This window comes from Furipterus horrens, unplaced genomic scaffold (genome assembly GCF_987537825.1).
Source record: "Furipterus horrens unplaced genomic scaffold, mFurHor1.1.pri manual_scaffold_3, whole genome shotgun sequence".
Lineage (NCBI taxonomy): Eukaryota > Metazoa > Chordata > Mammalia > Chiroptera > Furipteridae > Furipterus > Furipterus horrens.
In genome coordinates this window covers 167653350-167670840 of record NW_028327173.1, presented here as the reverse complement: position 1 = coordinate 167670840, position 17491 = coordinate 167653350, and the positions used below count along the sequence as shown (strand labels likewise).

The 17491-nt window shown below is 50.9% G+C and overlaps 2 protein-coding genes across 2 annotated transcripts; one reads left to right on the top strand and one right to left on the bottom strand.

Annotated features, from left to right (window-relative positions):
- Positions 1–231: 231 nt before the first annotated feature.
- RASL12 (RAS like family 12) lies at positions 232–12799 on the top strand. Its single transcript, XM_090270770.1, has 5 exons — positions 232–548; positions 3200–3256; positions 7870–7943; positions 8640–8830; positions 11474–12799. The coding sequence occupies exons 1-5, from the start codon at positions 446–448 to the stop codon at positions 11847–11849; spliced, it is 801 nt and encodes a 266-aa protein (XP_090126896.1). The 5' UTR covers positions 232–445; the 3' UTR covers positions 11850–12799.
- A 380-nt stretch (positions 12800–13179) lies between these two features.
- On the bottom strand, positions 13180–17279 carry SLC51B (SLC51 subunit beta). The gene is made up of 3 exons (XM_090270771.1): positions 17067–17279; positions 15813–15903; positions 13180–13491 (listed from the first exon to the last, which is right to left on the bottom strand). The coding sequence occupies exons 1-3, from the start codon at positions 17185–17187 to the stop codon at positions 13293–13295; spliced, it is 411 nt and encodes a 136-aa protein (XP_090126897.1). The 5' UTR covers positions 17188–17279; the 3' UTR covers positions 13180–13292.
- Between the last annotated feature and the right edge of the window lie 212 nt (positions 17280–17491).

Genomic DNA, 17491 nt, shown 5'->3' with positions numbered 1-17491 from the left:
CTCTCTATCTCCAACCGCGGGCCTCCCTCTTTCTGGACCTTGTCCTTCCCTGCTGGGTCTGTGGGGCGCTCCGGACGGTGACAGAGCCGCAGCCCTCGAGGCCAAGCACGGTGGTGGGCGCTGACTGTCAAGAACCCTCCCTCGCGTTGTCTGCGGGGTGAGTGCGCCCCACGGGGTGCTCCTGCGGCCCTTACAAGGAGTTTGGCGGCGCTCAGGGCAGCCCCGCCCGCCGGGCTCCAGCGGCCCCTCCTCCCCCACCTCCGGCTCTGGCCAAGCCGCGGGAACACAGCCCGCTCCTCGCCGGGCCCTAGGCTCGGACACCGACGGGGCTGGACAGAGAGTGCCAGGGGAGCCCCTGAGTCGCCCGCCCCCGAGGGCCCCGACGGGCGGGCAAGCTGATTGGGCCCTTGGGCCGAGGACTCGCGTCCTTCTTTGCAGTGTCGCCATGTCCTCGGTGTTCGGGAAACCCCGCGCGGGCAGCGGGCAGCAGAGCGCGCCCCTCGAAGTCAACCTGGCCATCCTGGGGCGACGCGGATCGGGCAAGTCGGGTGAGTGGGGCGGGTGCCAGGAAGGGAGGGCGTTTGGTGGGGATCGGGGAGGCCATGAAGGGATATGGACGCCGCTGTGTGCTTGAGGGCAGACTCTTCCACTGGCTTTGGGCGCTTCCTGCACCCTAGTAAGTTGGGCAAGACACCGTGATGTTCTTCTTTGCCTCAGTTTCTCTGTTGCTTGGCGCTCTTTGGGCTTTGTTCCCAGCGTCTCCATCTCTCACCTGTCTTATGTTCCTTGTCTGGCTCTACCTCTGCGTCTCTACGTCGGTGTTTGTGACCCCAGCTCTCTCTCCCTTTCGTCTCTCTCTGTCTCCCAGCCCTCTTCTGGTCTCCCGCTCCTCGTGCCTACCCCCTATCACCTCTCCCTGGGGCCAGCAGTCAGCTCTGGTAATGACACCAAAAGGACCTGTTAGGCACCTATCCCCAGCCCAAAGCCCCTGTGGGCTTAATCACAGCCTTGCTCCTCCCTGGTTTAGGCTGGAGGTGAAGGACCCACTGGCCCCTGAAGGGAGTTGGTAGAAGTCAGTGGCTATTGGGATTTCCCAGGCCATACTCCCCACACTCCTCCTCGGTTCCCTGGGATTCTGGAATAAAGTGTGCATTCTTATCTAATGTATTTGTTTCAAGCCAGACACCTTCCTTCACTTTCTGGCAACAAATTGGACTATGGTCCCAGGTGCCTGGGACAATCCTTGACAAACCAAGATATCATTTCTGTCAGCACTGAGCTCTGCCTTCACCACTCCTGGCAGCTTTCACCCACCTGGAGCCAAGGAGGGTGGAACTGGGGGTGTCACCATAGGCAGAGACCCAAAATCTGGGTTCAGCTTTCCCCTGCCACTCACAGTCCCAGGCTGCTGGAGGTGGGAGGGGAGAGGGGGCTCCTCCATTGACCGTTTTCTAGTTACAGCCATTAGTAAATGGGCAGCATAGGCTCAGTTAGCTGTTGGCTTCCCGCCCCGCAGGGTTCTTTGGGACTTGGGGCCTTCCTCTCCACCTTTCAAGCCAGCCTTTTGGCTCAGAGAGGGATGACTTTGAATCACATTTTCCTATATAAAAGATTTGCCCTCTTCCCTCTGAAAATAAAATTGTTATCTGGAGTTCTGTCATTGGTACAGTTTAGCCAGTGGCTACGTGAATGGAGAAATTTAAATTTAAAAATATGCATTCCCTGGGTATTACTTGGCAAACTGAACTGACACTAATAGGAATTCTGGGAAAGAATTTTAAAGATTTTCTTTAAAATATCACATTACTTTTTAAGAGTTCAGTGTAATAGTTGGCTGGTCCTTGGCTTTATGTGGTTAAATTCTGAACAAAATCAGAATTCTGTTAATGCATTGCACCTGGGGATAACTTCATTCTAGAGTTTTACATTCTTTGAAGCACCATGATGAGTGTGGAGGCCCTAGAGCCAAGAATTGAGACATGAAGGACTGAGGACTAAAGTGTGTTTACTTGGGACACAGAACTTGCCTGGAAATCCCAGGCCCTCAAGGGGTCATACTGCCCCCAGGGATCATCCACTGGATCCACTTGGCTCTTTGACTTGTAGCCAAACTGGAATAAATGCCCCACATTTCAGAATCTTTGTGAGTTGCCCAGGGTGGGGGATGACTCCCTTCAGCTGGGGCTGACCCTAAGGTAACTGGTTGCATGGGTCCCTGACCCTCTGGTTTGGATCTTCTTAGACACCCCTTAGGCTTGCCTCTCATTGTTTGTCTTGCCAAAAGAAAGAAAGAAAGAGAGAGAAAGAAAGAAAGAAAGAAAGGAAGAAAGAAAGAAAGAAAGAAAGAAAGAAAGAAAGAAAGAAAGAAAGAAAGAAAGAAAGAAAGAGAAAGGAGGGAGGGAGGGAGGGAGGGAGGGAGAGAAAGAGAGAGAGAGAAAGAAAGAAAGAAAGAAAGAGAAAGAAAGAAAGAAGAAAGAAAGAAAGAAAAAAGAAAGAAAGAAAGAAAGAAAGAAAGAGAAAGAAAGAAGGAAGAAAGAAAGAAAGAAAGAAAGAAAAAGAAAGGAGGGAGGGAGGGAGGGAGAGAGAGAAAGAAAGAAAGAAAGAAAGAAAGAAAGAAAGAAAGAAAGAAAGAAAGAAAGAAAGAAAAAGAAAGAAGAAAGAAAGAAAGAAAGAAAGAAAGAAAGAAAGAAAGAAAGAAAGAAAGAAAGAAAAAGAAAGGAGGGAGGGAGGGAGGGAGAGAAAGAGAGAGAGAGAAAGAAAGAAAGAAAGAAAGAAAGAAAGAAAGAAAGAAAGAAAAAGAAAGAAAGAAGAAAGAGAGAGAGAGAGAGAGAGAGAGAGAGAAAGAAAGAAAGAAAGAAAGAAAGAAAGAAAGAAAGAAAGAAAGAAAGAAAGAAAGAAAGAAAGAAAGAAAGAAAGAAAGAAAGAAAGAAAGAAAGAAAGAAAGAAAGAAAGAAAGAAAGAAAAGAAAATTTCAGGATACAACTGAAGGGACACAGTTCCCCATATTTCTAGTTTCATTTGAGTCTCTCAAACTACCTTCTCAGCTCCCAGCCTCATTCCCCTAGAGACTCGAGCTTGGTGCCAGCCAGGGGTCACAGAGGCTAGATAAGGCCTTTCTGAAATGAAAGGGGCAGCTTCCAGGGGCCAGCAGCCAGACACAGCAGGGAAGACTGAGCCAATTTCTCTCTGCTTCTTGCAGCCCTGACCGTGAAGTTTCTGACCAGAAGGTTTATCAGTGAATATGACCCCAACTTGGGTAAGGAACCACTCCTCCCTGCTCTGCCCCACTTGGATCCCCACCCACCCCCCAAAGACACCTACCCTGTGGTGGCCCCAGGTCTGACCAGGACCAAACATCTGGGAGCAGAGCGGAGAAGCCACCTGGGGGTTGGCCAAATTCAGAGAGCTGTGTGATTTGCCCTAAAATGTGAGGTATGATGAGGCTTTTCAAAAAATTAAACATAGCAGAACATCTATATCCATTAAGTGTTATTTTTCAAGATGGTTACTCAACGTACTTTTCCAGAAAAGCTGGAGAAGACATTTGAGAAATTCTGTAGTGGAACTGACTTCTAAACCAGTTTTGAACCATGTAAGAAAACTAGTATTGTTTTATTGCCATTACCTAATGGCAAAAGGGATGCTCTGGTGTCAGAGCTGAGTTTGAATGCTAACTCTGCCACATATTGGCTATGCAACCTTGAGGCAGCCACCTAACCTCTCTGAGCTTCTGTTTCCTCATTTGTATAATGGCCATAAAAACACCTATCTCAGAGAATTACTGTGGGAATTAGAGATAACATATGTGAAAGAGCTAGCTTTGTACTTGATTCACAGTAGACACTCGATGCATATTTGCTGCTTCTTCTTCCTCAAACGCCTTCCCATCTATGGTGGCTAAGAGTTCCACAAATTAATCAGATCAATGTTTCTGAAATTTATTTTTAGCAGCAGAAACTTTTCCTCAAATAACTTCTTACATGAAACCCCAATATCTAAACTAAATAAATGCAGAATTTTATTAGTATACATGTAACCTAAAGCTCACATTTGTAACATTTATTATTGTAAACTGTGCACTGAGGAAAATTTTCTGGATCTCTTAGCCTTTTGAAAATGAATGTTGTAGTCTTGAATTATTTCCTCCATTCATAAGAATTAAATAAAGCATTTGTGGTGCCCCCAAGGACCCCCTGAGAAAACCTAGGGCTGCAGAGCTGGGCTGGAAAGTGGCCCGATGCAGCACTTCCTGCCACAGGTGTCTGATGGGATGCCACTGAGACACTGAAGGAAAGACCTTCTCAGCGCACTGGGGCCCAGCGGCCCCTCAGTTCAGGCTGAAGTGCTGAATCCCAGTATCTGAGCAGGAAAGGACCTTAAGGCTATTTAGGCCAATGGTTTTTAGAATGCTTTCTTTCTTCTGACCAGGATGTCTATCCATTAATATGACCCCAAATTGGGTAAGAAACCACTTGGGTAAGGACATCTTAAACAGAACCCCAGGGTATGGAACAGAGAAGTCAGAAAGGCTCCCCTGGTTAAGCTGAGAGTGCAAAGCAAGCAACTGGCCCACAGCCCCTTCAGAGTTTGTTCCTCAAAGCTTGGTTTGACTACTGGCACTCTGACACAGACCCTCCCTGCTACAGTGAAGGAAATAGGCCCAAGGAGCTGAGGCTTCTGTGGCAACATCACACATCAGATCCAAGGAGAGCTCATTCGATTGGCAGAGGGCATTGCCCATGGGAGTGGGGCACAGGATGCGATCGAGCGCTGGCGGGGGAGGTATTGGGAGATGCCAGAACCTGGAGTCAGATGAAGTGGGGGAACTGAAGAGGGGAGGGGGAAGAGGCAAGAAAGAAGGCATGCAAGCAGGAGTGTCTGGGAAGGGAAAACGGAGTCCCAAGGATGGTGCCTCAAAAGACAGATTCTGCCTAGCTCAAATACTGCTACATTTACTAAAAACTATGTGCTCTCTGAGATTCAAATTTAACTGGGCATCCTGTATTTTATCTAGCAACCCACCTCCAGTCTCTCTTCCTCCCTACCCCCTGGTCCACACCCTTCGTGCAGGGTCCCAACCAGAGGAGCCTATTACCGTGGCGGTTTGAGCTTCCTGACTGAGTAATTTTGGAGGTCTGACCGGGTGGTGGAATGCATGGTCAGACTGTCGGGGGTGGGGGGCAGTGGCCCCACAATGTTTAGTCATCCTACCCTGGGTGCCTATGAGCTGGAGAGATGACCAGACGCTCTCCCCTCAGCCTTTCTAGGAGGCCAGTGGTACTCCTGGGGGTTCTGTTTCACTGTCTAAACATTTCAGCCACTATCCCATAGCTGGTTCCAGCAACAGTGGGGACTCTGGGACCAGAGCCTTTCCTTCTATGGAGAAAGGTCTGAGCATCCAAGGGCAGAGTTAGCCATCAGGAAATGGAGAACCGCTCTTGCCCCTTTTCAAAGGTCTTCCACGAGCTTGAGCCTCCTGAGGGTGGGAACCTGTATAATTCGTTCCCATTCCAGCATGGGGCACAGTACTAAGTACAACATAGGCATTCATAAACATGAAATAGAACTTTGATTTTAGAAATGTCCTTTAAAGAGCAGCTTCTATTATTATCCCCATCTGACAGATAAAGAAACTGAGGTGGTGATTTGCCTAAGATCATGGAGAACCACAGGTGCAAAGGAAGATGAGACATCAAACCTGTTGCTCTCCGCTAAGGGCAGCCTTATGCCAGAGGGCCTGGAGTCAGAGGTCTGCATGCACAGGGCTCCCTGAGCCTTGGTTTCCCCGCCTGGAAGATGTGACTAATAGACTGTGCTCTGTCTGTGTAAAAGGTGTGCCTTGTTATGGGTTGTGGCTGATAGAGCTGGTAGGAGCCGAGAGACTCAGCACCTGTGAAGGGCTTTGCTGGAGCTGAGCGCTACAGAACGGGAGGGGTGTCCAGGAGAATGACGTCCTGCAGAGGGCTGCAGTCTCTCGCCTGGCTTGTCCAGGGCAGAATGATGGCTTGTCTCTTGCCCTCATCCCACTCCGGCAAGGACATAGGCGTTGTTTCTGAGGCATCATCCTGTACACACTCTGACCTGAGCTCCTTTGGTGCCTTTTAAAAAAATTTTACTGTAAATGAGAGAAAAAAGCTTTGAAAAAAGAATCTTCTCCCAGCATTAAAGTCCACAGAATGTTATTTAGAACTAGAAATTATGAGGCCCACTTATTTAAAGACACCAGAATGCTCTTAGGGCAGGAACTAGTGATGGGAAGAAGGGACATTACTGTGACTTAGAAAGGAGCCCCCACCCCTCAGAGTCACCTCACTTGTGAAGGGGAAGGAGGCTGGATAAGGTGATCTCTGAGCTTCTTCCAGCTCACCCAAGCATGTCTCACGTCCTCAGCCAGGCCGGGAGCTTCTGCTCTTCCCCTGTACTCTACCCAGACAGAGCTGGAAGATTGACTGGTCCACTGAGCAAAGGGAGTGACGGGGTCCCAATGGAGAGGCAGCCCAGCCTAGAAAACCTGAGTTCAAGTTCCTCTGTGGACAGATGTTGTGTGGCTGTAGCCAAATTCCCCTCTTCTCTGGGCCTCGCCTCCCTGTCATCTCTACGGTGGGGCTAAAAACAGCAACCTTGAAAGGCTGTTGTTCTATAAGAGACCAGGACCAGGGTTGGGCTAATATTTTTCCTTGGACTGGGCAGAACATGGTGCCTGTTTGGGAACAGGAGCTGTGAAGCACCCAAAAGGGGTGCATCGGACAACTTGGGCAGGAAAATCTGAACGAGATGTAGGCATCTAGGGGCAGCTCGTCTTACACCAAATATAGTTAAACATTTGGGGCATATTTTCCACTAGATTTTTTTTTTTTTTTTTTTTTTTTTTTTTGTCTTTGAATAAGAGTGGCATTTATCCAAGTCCCCAAAGCACTCTGGGGACGAGAGTTGTCTTTGATTTCTGCTGGCTGCTAGTGGACCTGGCGTGTGTCCAGGCCTGGCTTGACTGCTTGTGACCCTCAGAGAGAACTATTTGACTCAGCCAGGGTTAGGGGGTTCTCTTCTCACAGAAGCTCCTGCCAGGAAGACAGAGAGGACCTTGCTTCTGCCTAGAGGGGTCTTCTTTGGGGTCACTTGGGGCACGGGGACAACCATGGATAGGTAAGGAACAAGTGCACTCACAGGTGGGCCAGTGGCACAGTGGATGGTTGGGGGTAGGGACAGTGATTGTCAATGTGGCAGCAAAGTCCTCAGTGCGTGCCTGGCCACTTGCTGCTTTCTCAGGTTTGAAGTCATGAGATCTGAAAAAAGTAAAACTCATGAAATCCATGTAAAATCAGTAGTTTAGGTTATAGCATGGCACCAATATCAACTTCCTGGTTTTAATCATTGTATTTTGGTTGTGTAAGGTGTTGACATTGGGAGGATGGTTATGTAAGGGGTTCACATTGGGAGGATGGGGCTTGATGCTTGTGCACAGGTGGAAACTAGTGCATACACGTATTTACACAGACTTCCCTCAGCCCAGCTGAGGGATGGTACACAGGAACTCTCACTGATTCCTGGGCCCATGGCCACACACTGCAAGCTGCAGGCTTGCTGGGTGAACACAGAACACAGTCCCATCCCATGGCATGTTCTGTGAGTGGCCTCTGTTGCTCTGAGCCCTGACAGGGGAAGCAGTATTTCCTTGGTGGGAGGTCCTGCTCATGTTCTCCATGTGGGTGAGAACCAAGGCTTTGCAGTGGTCCCAGCTCAGCCAACCCTGGGTTAGGTCCCCAAAGCTGCACAGGGTCCAGCACAGAGGGAAGCTGGGACTCAGACCCAGTCCATTATCAATTGAGTGGCCTGCTCTGTCTTTAGCCTAACTGGCTGTCTGTGTTGCAGAGGACACCTACAGCTCTGAGGAGACTGTGGACCACCAGCCTGTCCACCTGAGGGTCATGGACACTGCAGACCTGGTAACGTTACCCCCGTTACAGCTGAGAGTCACCGCAGCCCCCTGAGAAGTCCTGGCCCCACAGTGGGGGCCTCAGATGGAAATATATATCCCTTTTAAGCTCCAATTTACTGTGTGACCCTCTCTGGGCCTGAATCTCTTCATTTGCCAAATGAGAAGGGATGGGTCAGGGCCTGGGGAGACCTGATGAGCACAGGTGTCCCCGGCTCTGAGATCCTGTGCTCTGGGGCTTGATGCTCATGCACACATAGAGACAGGTGTACACACTTGTTTACACAGAGGTTTCCTTCGGCCCAAGTTCCCGCCAGTACACACATCTCCCCTCTGTTCTCACCACCCGTGCCAAGGCTGGATGCCAGTTATTCTCAGAAGCTAAAAGGGCACCGTGAACCTGACCCAAAACCAGTGGTGCCCAGAGACAGCCAGGTCTCTGTAGGAGCCATGCTAGAGTGTTGGCTCTGTACCCCAGAGGTCAAGGTCTCCAAGTCTCTGGCTGGGTGGTGGAAGGGAGGCTCATGAGACAATGTCTCCTTTCACACCAAGCCAAATCCACACTCAAGCGCCCCTTTGACAAGGGCTCTGCTGGGGAACAATATACAAAGATCCAGAGAGTGGGGAGGTGGGCTAGGGTAGCTCAGGTAAAGGCCTTTACCCTGGCCTTCTCTGTGTCTGACCAGGGCTTCCCTCCTTTGCCCAGGACACCCCCAGGAACTGTGAGCGCTATTTGAACTGGGCCCATGCCTTCCTGGTGGTATACAGTGTTGACAGCCGCCAGAGCTTCGAGGGCAGCAGCAGCTACCTGGAGCTGCTCGCTTTGCACGCGAAGGAGACGCAGCGCAGCTACCCCACTCTGCTGCTGGGCAACAAGCTGGACATGGCCCAGTACAGGTGAGCGCGGCGTTTTGTCCCACAGCTCCAGACCTCACTGTCCTCATTTGTGAAGTCTGGGTGTCATCTTCAGGGATTATTTGGCTGCTAAGACAGTGATCTTGAATTTAGGTGGAAGAGGGTGTGTTGTAAGGGCATGGTCTTCTCGGTAGCCATGGGCAGGGAGGGAAGGGCATCAGGGCAGCACAGGGCCCAGACCCTGGAAGGCGGAAGAGAGGCCGCTCCTTCTATCGTCATGGGGCTCTGTGGCCTCTCTCGGCCTCACCCCTGCTTGCCTGAGTCTATATGACCTTTTGTTCCCACTCAGTGCAGCTGGCTGGTCATTCTGTGCCCAATTCCAATTCTAGGGAGAGAGGCTCTCATTGGTTTCTTGGGTCAGGTGTCTGCACTGGTCCAGCCAGCTCTCCCCTCACCCAGGCATGGCCCTCAGGCTCCCTTCCACGGCTGGCTGCGCTGAGGACAGCTTCTCTTAGAAAGGGTTGGACTTGAATCAGAGGTCACAGACTGGGCCAGAGGGAAGATTTCCACCAACTACTGCAGCCATATTTTGCTTGGCCATCACTGTCTTTTAGAAGACCTGGAATTGGAATGCTCTGAGGCGGGGCATGCTCTTTCTAGCTGACCACGGCCTCACCACTCCCCGTGGCTTACCTCCAGCCTCTCCACCCTGTAAGTTGCCTGCCTGCCCTGAGTCATTTGAGACTGTGGTGCCTCCACTATAACCCCACTGGCCCTCTTCTTTATGACTGACATTTATCCTATGTGGCCAGTCCACCTGCGATGTATGCTACCTTGCACCAGCCTTCCACCGGTCCCTCCCTGCTCATGGCCAGTCACTCCTGCTTTCCCAGGCCCCAAAGTGCATTGACTGGAGGCAACACAGGTGGGAAAAGGGGGCTTCAGTCTCATGAAGGGGGACCATGGTATGGACCTTCAAAGGCGGGCAAGCTCTCAGACCCAGACATATTCCATCTCAGGGAATGAGGGAAGTTGTGTGATCTTAAAGCCAAAAGGAATCACAGCCACACAGCCTAGAAGAGGCATCAGAAGACTGGATTGATATAAACCAGTTTTCATTATGAGGGGAAAAGAAACTAGATCACTGTCTTGATACCAATCTTTACCAAATAGATTGTCTAAAAATGGTTTGGGAGCAAATAACAAAGAATATGGGCTCAGATGGAGCAGTATTGGTTCCCTAAGAGCAAGTCAACATATCCCCATCCCTTCTTTGACGAGGTCCCTTGATTAGGAGATCAGGATTTGCAGGTTACAGTAAACCTAACTCTGAGCTAAGCATTGATCAGTGTCCCCCACGAATGTCTTGCAGCTGAAGAGTAAGATGTGGTGGTTAGAGCAGTGGTTCCCAAACTGCTGGTAAAATTTTCACCAGGCTGCAACAAAATAAGAAAAAGGATCATGCTACATGCCTGTGTCACCCACTTACACACATGTATACATGCATGCATGCATGGGGTTCTTGTTTCTGAAAGTTCATTATTCCAGCCCCACAATGACAAAGTTTCAGACTCAGGTTTCTTATAAAAAGTGAAGAAAACTAAATACTCTTTCAGACAGGGTTCCTTGGGAAGCAGTGAGCTTACAGGCAGGACACCAGCCCTGGGTGGGGAGAGGATCAGGTGCTCTGCCACTGACCCTTTTTGTCCCAGTCACGCTGTTATATCTGGTACTCCCGGGGTCACTAGCCCACTCCTGCCAAATGAACCTTGGCTCAGAAACCTCTTCCCACCAGGACCCACCTCATGCCTCCTCTCATCTCCTGGGCTGTGCCGCTGTCCTCAGGAGTGGTAGCTGGGGCAGCTCAGCAGTGGGGGGCAGTCAGGAGGACTCAGCCTTTGAATCTTGGCCTCAGTACTTAAGGGACCCCCAAGAATCAGTCTTCCTTTTCCTCTTACCTTGATTCCCGTGGCTACCAGGTAAGATGTTTCAGGACCTTCCCAGCTGCAAATATCTGATCCCACCATCCCAGGAGGTGTCACAGGACCAAGATGGGGATAGGTGCTGCTCCCTCTCTCCTTTCCCCATCCTCCCCATGAAGTGTGGTCTCCCTTTCTCTCCTGCGTACCCTAGGCAGGCAGGCAAAACTGACCACAAGCCCTGAGAGCATCCTGAGTGGCCTTGGGTGTGAGGTCTCTGTAGACACTGTGGCCTCACACCCTTCAGTCCAAACCACTGCCATTTTCTAGAGCTGATCCCACAAGCAAGGGCTGTGGGCGGCTCATATCCTGACCAAAGGCCCATGTAGGGACAGAGGAGAAATGGGGCTGGGATGGCTGTCTTCCTCCAGCCACAGGCAGGGTCTAGGTAGGGCCTTTGGGCCAGCTTCTCTCTTACCTTCAACCCTGTCCCTAAATTCTGGCTTTGGTGACACTGGCCACCATTGATTGAGCCTGACTCTGCCAGGTACTGTGCTAGGCACTCGACACAAATTATCTTTTAAATCTTCTTAACAATCGTGAGAGGCTGATGTCCTTATCCCATTTTACTGATGAGAAAGCTAAGCCTCGTAGAGATGAAGATGACCCGAGTCACCAAGCCAGTGAGTGGGAGCCTGGTGTAGGCCCAGGCCTGCCTGACTTGGATGCGCGCTCCTGACCCCACCTCGCCCTGCTTCCCCACCAGGCAGGTCACCGAGGCAGAGGGCGCAGCCTTGGCGGCCAGGTTCGGGTGCCTGTTTTTCGAGGTCTCTGCCTGCCTGGACTTTGAGCACGTACAACACATCTTCCATGAGGCCGTGAGGGAGGCACGGCGGGAGCTGGAGAAGAACTCCTTGGCCCGGCCCCTCTTCATCTCCGAGGAGAGGGCCCTGCCCCACCAGGCCGCACTCACTGCCCGCCACGGGTTGGCCAGCTGCACCTTCAACACACTTTCCACCATCAGCCTGAAGGAGATGCCCACTGTAGCCCAGGCCAAGCTGGTCACTGTGAAGTCATCCCGGGCCCAGAGCAAGCGCAAGGCACCCACCCTGACACTATTGAAGGGCTTCAAGATCTTCTGAGGAACCCCCTGAGGATCCTAGGCTCAGGGGCCAGGGCTGCAGGAGGGCAGCTGATTTCCGGCCACCAGCTTTCCCTCTGATGGAACAATAGCCTGCGCCCTCTGGTGGACAGCTGACCCCTGCTCCAGCACCAAGCAGTGTCCCTGACACCCAGTTCAATGGGTGAGCTGGAGGGACAGGCAGGAATGCTGCTCCTATCCCCTCCAGGGCATTGGACAACCCAGACCCCTGGGGTCAGCCTTAAGCAGGAGGAAACGGCAGTGTCCATTGTGGTGGCCCCTTGTGGACAGCTCCAGAGGCCCCGCAGAACAGCCCGCAGGAAGAACAGCCCACGGTGGACAAGGAAGGGGGTGCAGGTTTTGGAGGGCTGGACTCAGCCCTCCCATTGTCTTCTGACCTCACAGAAGCCCCAGGCATCAAACCTAGGGGACATCCTGTAAGAAGTCAAGTCATGGGCACTTTGCCTCTCAAAGAGGGTAGAGGGAGAGGCTGTGGGTTGTCCAGTACAGGGGGTCTCTAGAATTGGTCACCAGAAGGCAGGGCCCCCTTATTTTCTCACCTTAAATGAAGGACTCTGTCCATAGTCAGGACCAGCCCTCTCAGTGTAATGATCAAAGCTGCAGAACAAAGTCATTCTCTCCAGTGAGCATGACTCAGGACTCTGGGGAGCCCACAGCTAGCAGTATCGGACATCCAGGCACTATTACCCTGCCCTGGGTCCATAGCTAGAAACAGTACACCAGTTTGTAGCCTGGTCCGGCAGGACCCAGTACCCTAGTAATGGGTCTGTGTTCAAAGTCTTCTTAAGATAGAACCTAAAGCATTTTTGGTTCCTAAAGCAAATTTTTGCATAAATTATTTGGGGTTGCCCCCACAGCTTATACCACAGCACTGTGACTCAGACACAGATACGGCCCTCCCTTGGGATCCCGTGGTTAGCCAGATAAAGGTCTCAGGTTTCTAACTAACTCTGTGTACCATGGGACCCCAGGCCCAAAGGAAGCTTCATGGACCCTCAGCAGATAAGCAGATAGGAGAGGGCTCTGGAGGAAGGAAGGGGCCGGAAGGGGATCTGAGCTCAGACTCCCACTCCTTCCCCCGTCAGCAGTTCCAAGAAGCTTGAGTTGAAAACAGCTCTAACCCAGCCTTCAGCCCCATTTTATAGAGATGGAGAAGCTGAGGTCAGAGAGAGGCTGTGAAGTCCCCAGGACCACATGAGGAGTCCTGGCCAGGCTTCCCAACCTCCAGACTGGCTATGAATTTGACACTTCTGTTCCAAGCAAAATGTGTGTGGGCCACCCCCATTTGAACAAACTGCAGTTCCAACTGCCCATATCCAGAAACATTTTAATAAAAAGGTTTTTTTCCATAAAAGAATCTTGGTTTGATGGCACTTCTTTCACTTTATCTGCTGACAACGTGGGGCTCTGCTCTGCACTCTCACTAGCTCTCAGATTCTTGTGGGTCTGGGAGGAAGGCTGGTGGCATGTTCTTCTCTTTCAATTCAATTTCCTCCTGGGCCAGATGCGGCTTTTCTAAGAGCAAAGTCTCTCTTAGGATGTTCAGACTGTTGTCATCTTTGGTTCCAGCCTCAGTCAAGACCCCTGGAGTTTGTTTTCCCGGTGGCCGCATCTTTTGCTTTCTGGGAGGAAAGAAAACACTGTTGAACGTGAGTTCCCTGAGCTGGGGGTACTGAGTGGTTGCGGCAGGCCCAGCTTTCCCAGTGGTGTTAGAGGATTGGAGGGGAAATCCAGTAGGCAGTTCTGGGGACCCTTCTGGGAGAAAGCTGAGATGGTTTCCTGTTCTTTGGGCAGAGAAACAGCTTACTGCCACCGGTGAGTTCAACGATCATTATTATTGCCCCTCCTTCCAATGGAGATGTGGCTCAAAGAAGCACATACCTGGGACATTCATTAAGTCTTCTGACTCTGAGTCCTGTGTTTTCACCAAATCACATTTTCTCCTATTCCAGAAATGTCATTTTACTTAGTGTAGGTCCTAACTAATCTTCCTGCCTCTAGGTGCTTGCTTCTCCAAACCAGCCTAAGCACGCCAGTCATGTTTCTAAAGCCCCAGTGTGCACACATCACTCCCCAGCTCAAGCACCTTCAGTGGCTCCCCACTGCCCACCTCCTTAATCTGGCATTCAAGATCCAGCCTCCCGTCCAATAACTCCCCCAGATGATCTCCCTTTGATGTGATTTTACTGAAGGTACACTTCCTGGCCATAGTGGAGGGACCCAGCTGTGGTTAGAGCTGACAACCCAGAGAATCTACTTGGGCTGTAGGGGCGCAGCTCAATATCTGCTGCTCCCCTAGACAGACACCTTGTCTCTGAGTTGACCTTGCTGAGGGTGGTGCTTCCAGACAGGGTGAGAGAGGCAAGGTCATCTTAGAGGCTACACCCCTCTGGGCCCTTCTGTAACCTGCATTCAGAATGATCTTGATAAAATATATACATTTCATGTCCCTGTGCAAATCACTTCTCATGAGCTAGAACCTGAACTCCTTAAGCTGGCCCTCAGAGTGAGTCCTGCCCCCTCTTGCCCTCCCTCCCTTCCCTTCTCCAGCCCTCCTCACACCCATGCTACAGCCACACAGGTCTTCCCTCCCACCTCGAGCTCAGTGCATGTCCCCCACCTTGGTCTGGAGGGCTTCTGCAGCCACCCTCCCTCTCTTTGCCCTGAAGGCCTCAGATCCCAGCTCTGTGCTCCCACAATCCTCTGCATGTCCCAGTCACCATCTGTCACTTTGAACTGCAGTCATCTCCTCATAAAACTGTAAATTCCATAAGGCCAAGGTGGAATCTATCTTGGCCACTCCTGTGGTCCCCACTCTCAGCACAGAGCTTGGCACAGAGCAAGCGTTCAGCTCAGATCCGTGGAATGAATGATAAATGGGGCCATAACAGTTCCTAGCGACTAGTGCTCAATGTGAACTATATGGGATTATGTCTTTTTGACTTTATAACAGAACTATGAGGAAGATTCATAGATGATATAAACTATGGCATAGAAGGAAGAGCAGGGAGGTCAGGCCAACACTTCCATGGATGCTTAATGACTTTATTCTGTACAATAACTAGTTCCTGCCCCACCTTACAGAGCTGTCTTGAGGATCAAATAAAAGAATGTGAAGGTGCTTTTAAAATTACAAAGCATGATACAGATTTGAGGGAAAGATTCTTAATACTGTGTCAGTTACGGATGGTGATGATTGATAGGTATACAGCAATTGTTGAATGAATGGATGAATGAATGAATGAATGAGTGGGGATGAGTAAACAAAGCATATACTGAGTGATTTCTAGGACTAGACAATGTGCCATTTGCTTGGGGAAAAAAGTTGAGTCAAATGTGGTCTCAAACATTAGCCCTGGAACCACCCAGAGAGTTTAAACAAATGCTACTGCCCAGGTCTCACCCTGTGTCAGAGTCTCCACAGTGAGGCACAGCATTCTGTATTTTAAATATTTCTCCTCAGGAGATGTTGTTGTGTGTCCGGGGTTAAGCAGTACTGTAATTACAGAAATGTTAAAATGACCCCAGGGGCCTCAACTGATCTCAGGTCTGTATCCATGTGGCCTTGGAGCAGGCAAGGCTTTCACTTTTAACAGCATCCCTAGCTCTGCAGTGGCCAACAGTGAGCATAAGGTAATAACCACAAGGGACTGGTTATTGCCACCACTTACAGGAGAAACTGGTTCAGAGGTATTGCGTGCATTGCCCTGCTAGTGAGTGACAGAGCTGGGATTTGAACCCAGGCCTATGTGACAGCTGCAGATCCTGACCTCTGAGACACTCCACCTTCTGCCCTGCCTACTGGCCAGGGCCAGCGCGTGGTAACTGAGGACAGTTGCTAGTTTTTCAACAATTCTGGGTTCCCAAAGGATGGACAGCCAAGACCCATAGGGATCCTTCCCTGGGTTTCCCTTGAGAGGCCACCCCCAGACCAGTTCCTCACCTCCTTGCCTTGATGCTCCTTCCCAGGAGGACGATGCTTATCACGACCACCACACCCACCAGGGCAAAGATGGAAATATTCCAAGGGGATGCTGGGGAGGAACATACAGGACAGAGAATGAGGAGAGGCTGGGTGCCCCTCAGGCCCACCAACAATTGGGGTTTGGGCTCAGACACAGCTCACAGCATCAACTGTCCTCTGCTGTGGACCAAGTGTTGTAGAGAGACTCTAAGGCAGAGGTGAATCCCCTGCCCTGCAGGAACTCCAGTGTGTATGTGTGCGGTTGGGGGTGGGGGGAGAGGACCTCTGTCCTGGAGCAGCTCTAATCTAATGGGAGACAGCACTGCATTGGATGATAGTGGGGTGGGGGTGGGGCCGCCCAAGATAAACTTCACAATATTCAGAGTTCTGTCAGGGACTGGCGGCACTGGGCAGTGCCAGGGAAGGAAGGAAGAGAAAGATGGAATGAGAGAGGGAGGGATGGATGGAGAAAGGGAGGGAAGAAAGGAAAGAGGGAAGGAGGAAGGAAGGGGGGCAGTTCAAATGGATTCAAAAACTGCCCACAGATAATACGTAAAGTGGCTATTCTGAATTTAGATAATCAAGATTTGTCCACACTGTATGAAAATGAGGCAGGATCCAGGCTCAGAGCTTTTGCATTTGCTGTTCCTTCCTCCAGGAATGCTCTTCCCCCACATATAACCTGCATAGCTAAATCCTTCACCTCCTGGCAGGCCTTTGTTCAAATGTCACCTTCTTAGTGGGGCTTCATGACCATACCACCTACCCTGGCTGCACACTTCCTATCCCCTTTCTCTGTGAATTTTTCTCCTTATTTTTTCTCTTAGCCCTGGAATCATGCAGAGAGTTTAACAAAATGCCACTGCCCAACTCATCACCCACACACTATGAATTTCCGTTGTTGATCCTGTTCATTCTCTTTCTCTTTCACTAGAACGTCTACTTCAGGAAGGCAGAGGGTTTTGTGTTTTATTCACCACTGTAATCCCAGTGCTGAACTTCAGCATCTGTGAAAGATCGGGCGGGTGAGTGAATAAATGACAAAGCCCTGAGAAAAGGAGGCTCAGCCACACCCTTCTGGGGAACGAGACCCTTCAGCCTGGGTCCCTGCTCTGCAGCAAATGTGCAGCTTGCTGGGGAGGAGGGGGCCCCATCGAGGGCTTCAGCCAGAGTCCACCATTTGTGTTTTGTGTTGAGAGCACACATCCCACACGCCCATCCCCCGCCACTTACCATCTTCTACCCGAAAAACCCAAAGCATTTCTTCCAGCAGCTCCTGAGGCACCACGATACTATCTGGGGCTCGGGTAACCCCCTCAAGGGGGTGCCTGCCCCCCTCCTGGTTGGGGTACATATCCGACAATGAAGTTCTTAGGCCTCTCCGTCCCCTCAGCTGCTCTCTCGGCCTCCTAGGTTCTGGCCCCTGAGCAGAGCCGGGCACAACCCTGGAAACAAAGCAGAGAGCATGAGCTGGCAGCCCACCCCTGCTGGAGCTCCCCACTCTGCCCAAGCCCAGTTCTCCTCTGGCCCAGTTACAGGACCAGAACAGCCTGACCCCGGAGCAGTCAGGGCCTGGAGCAACACAGCCCACAGACTTGGGAGTCACTCAGATCTTTATTAAAACCCATCACGTGTGAGGAAGAGCACTGACCTGGGAA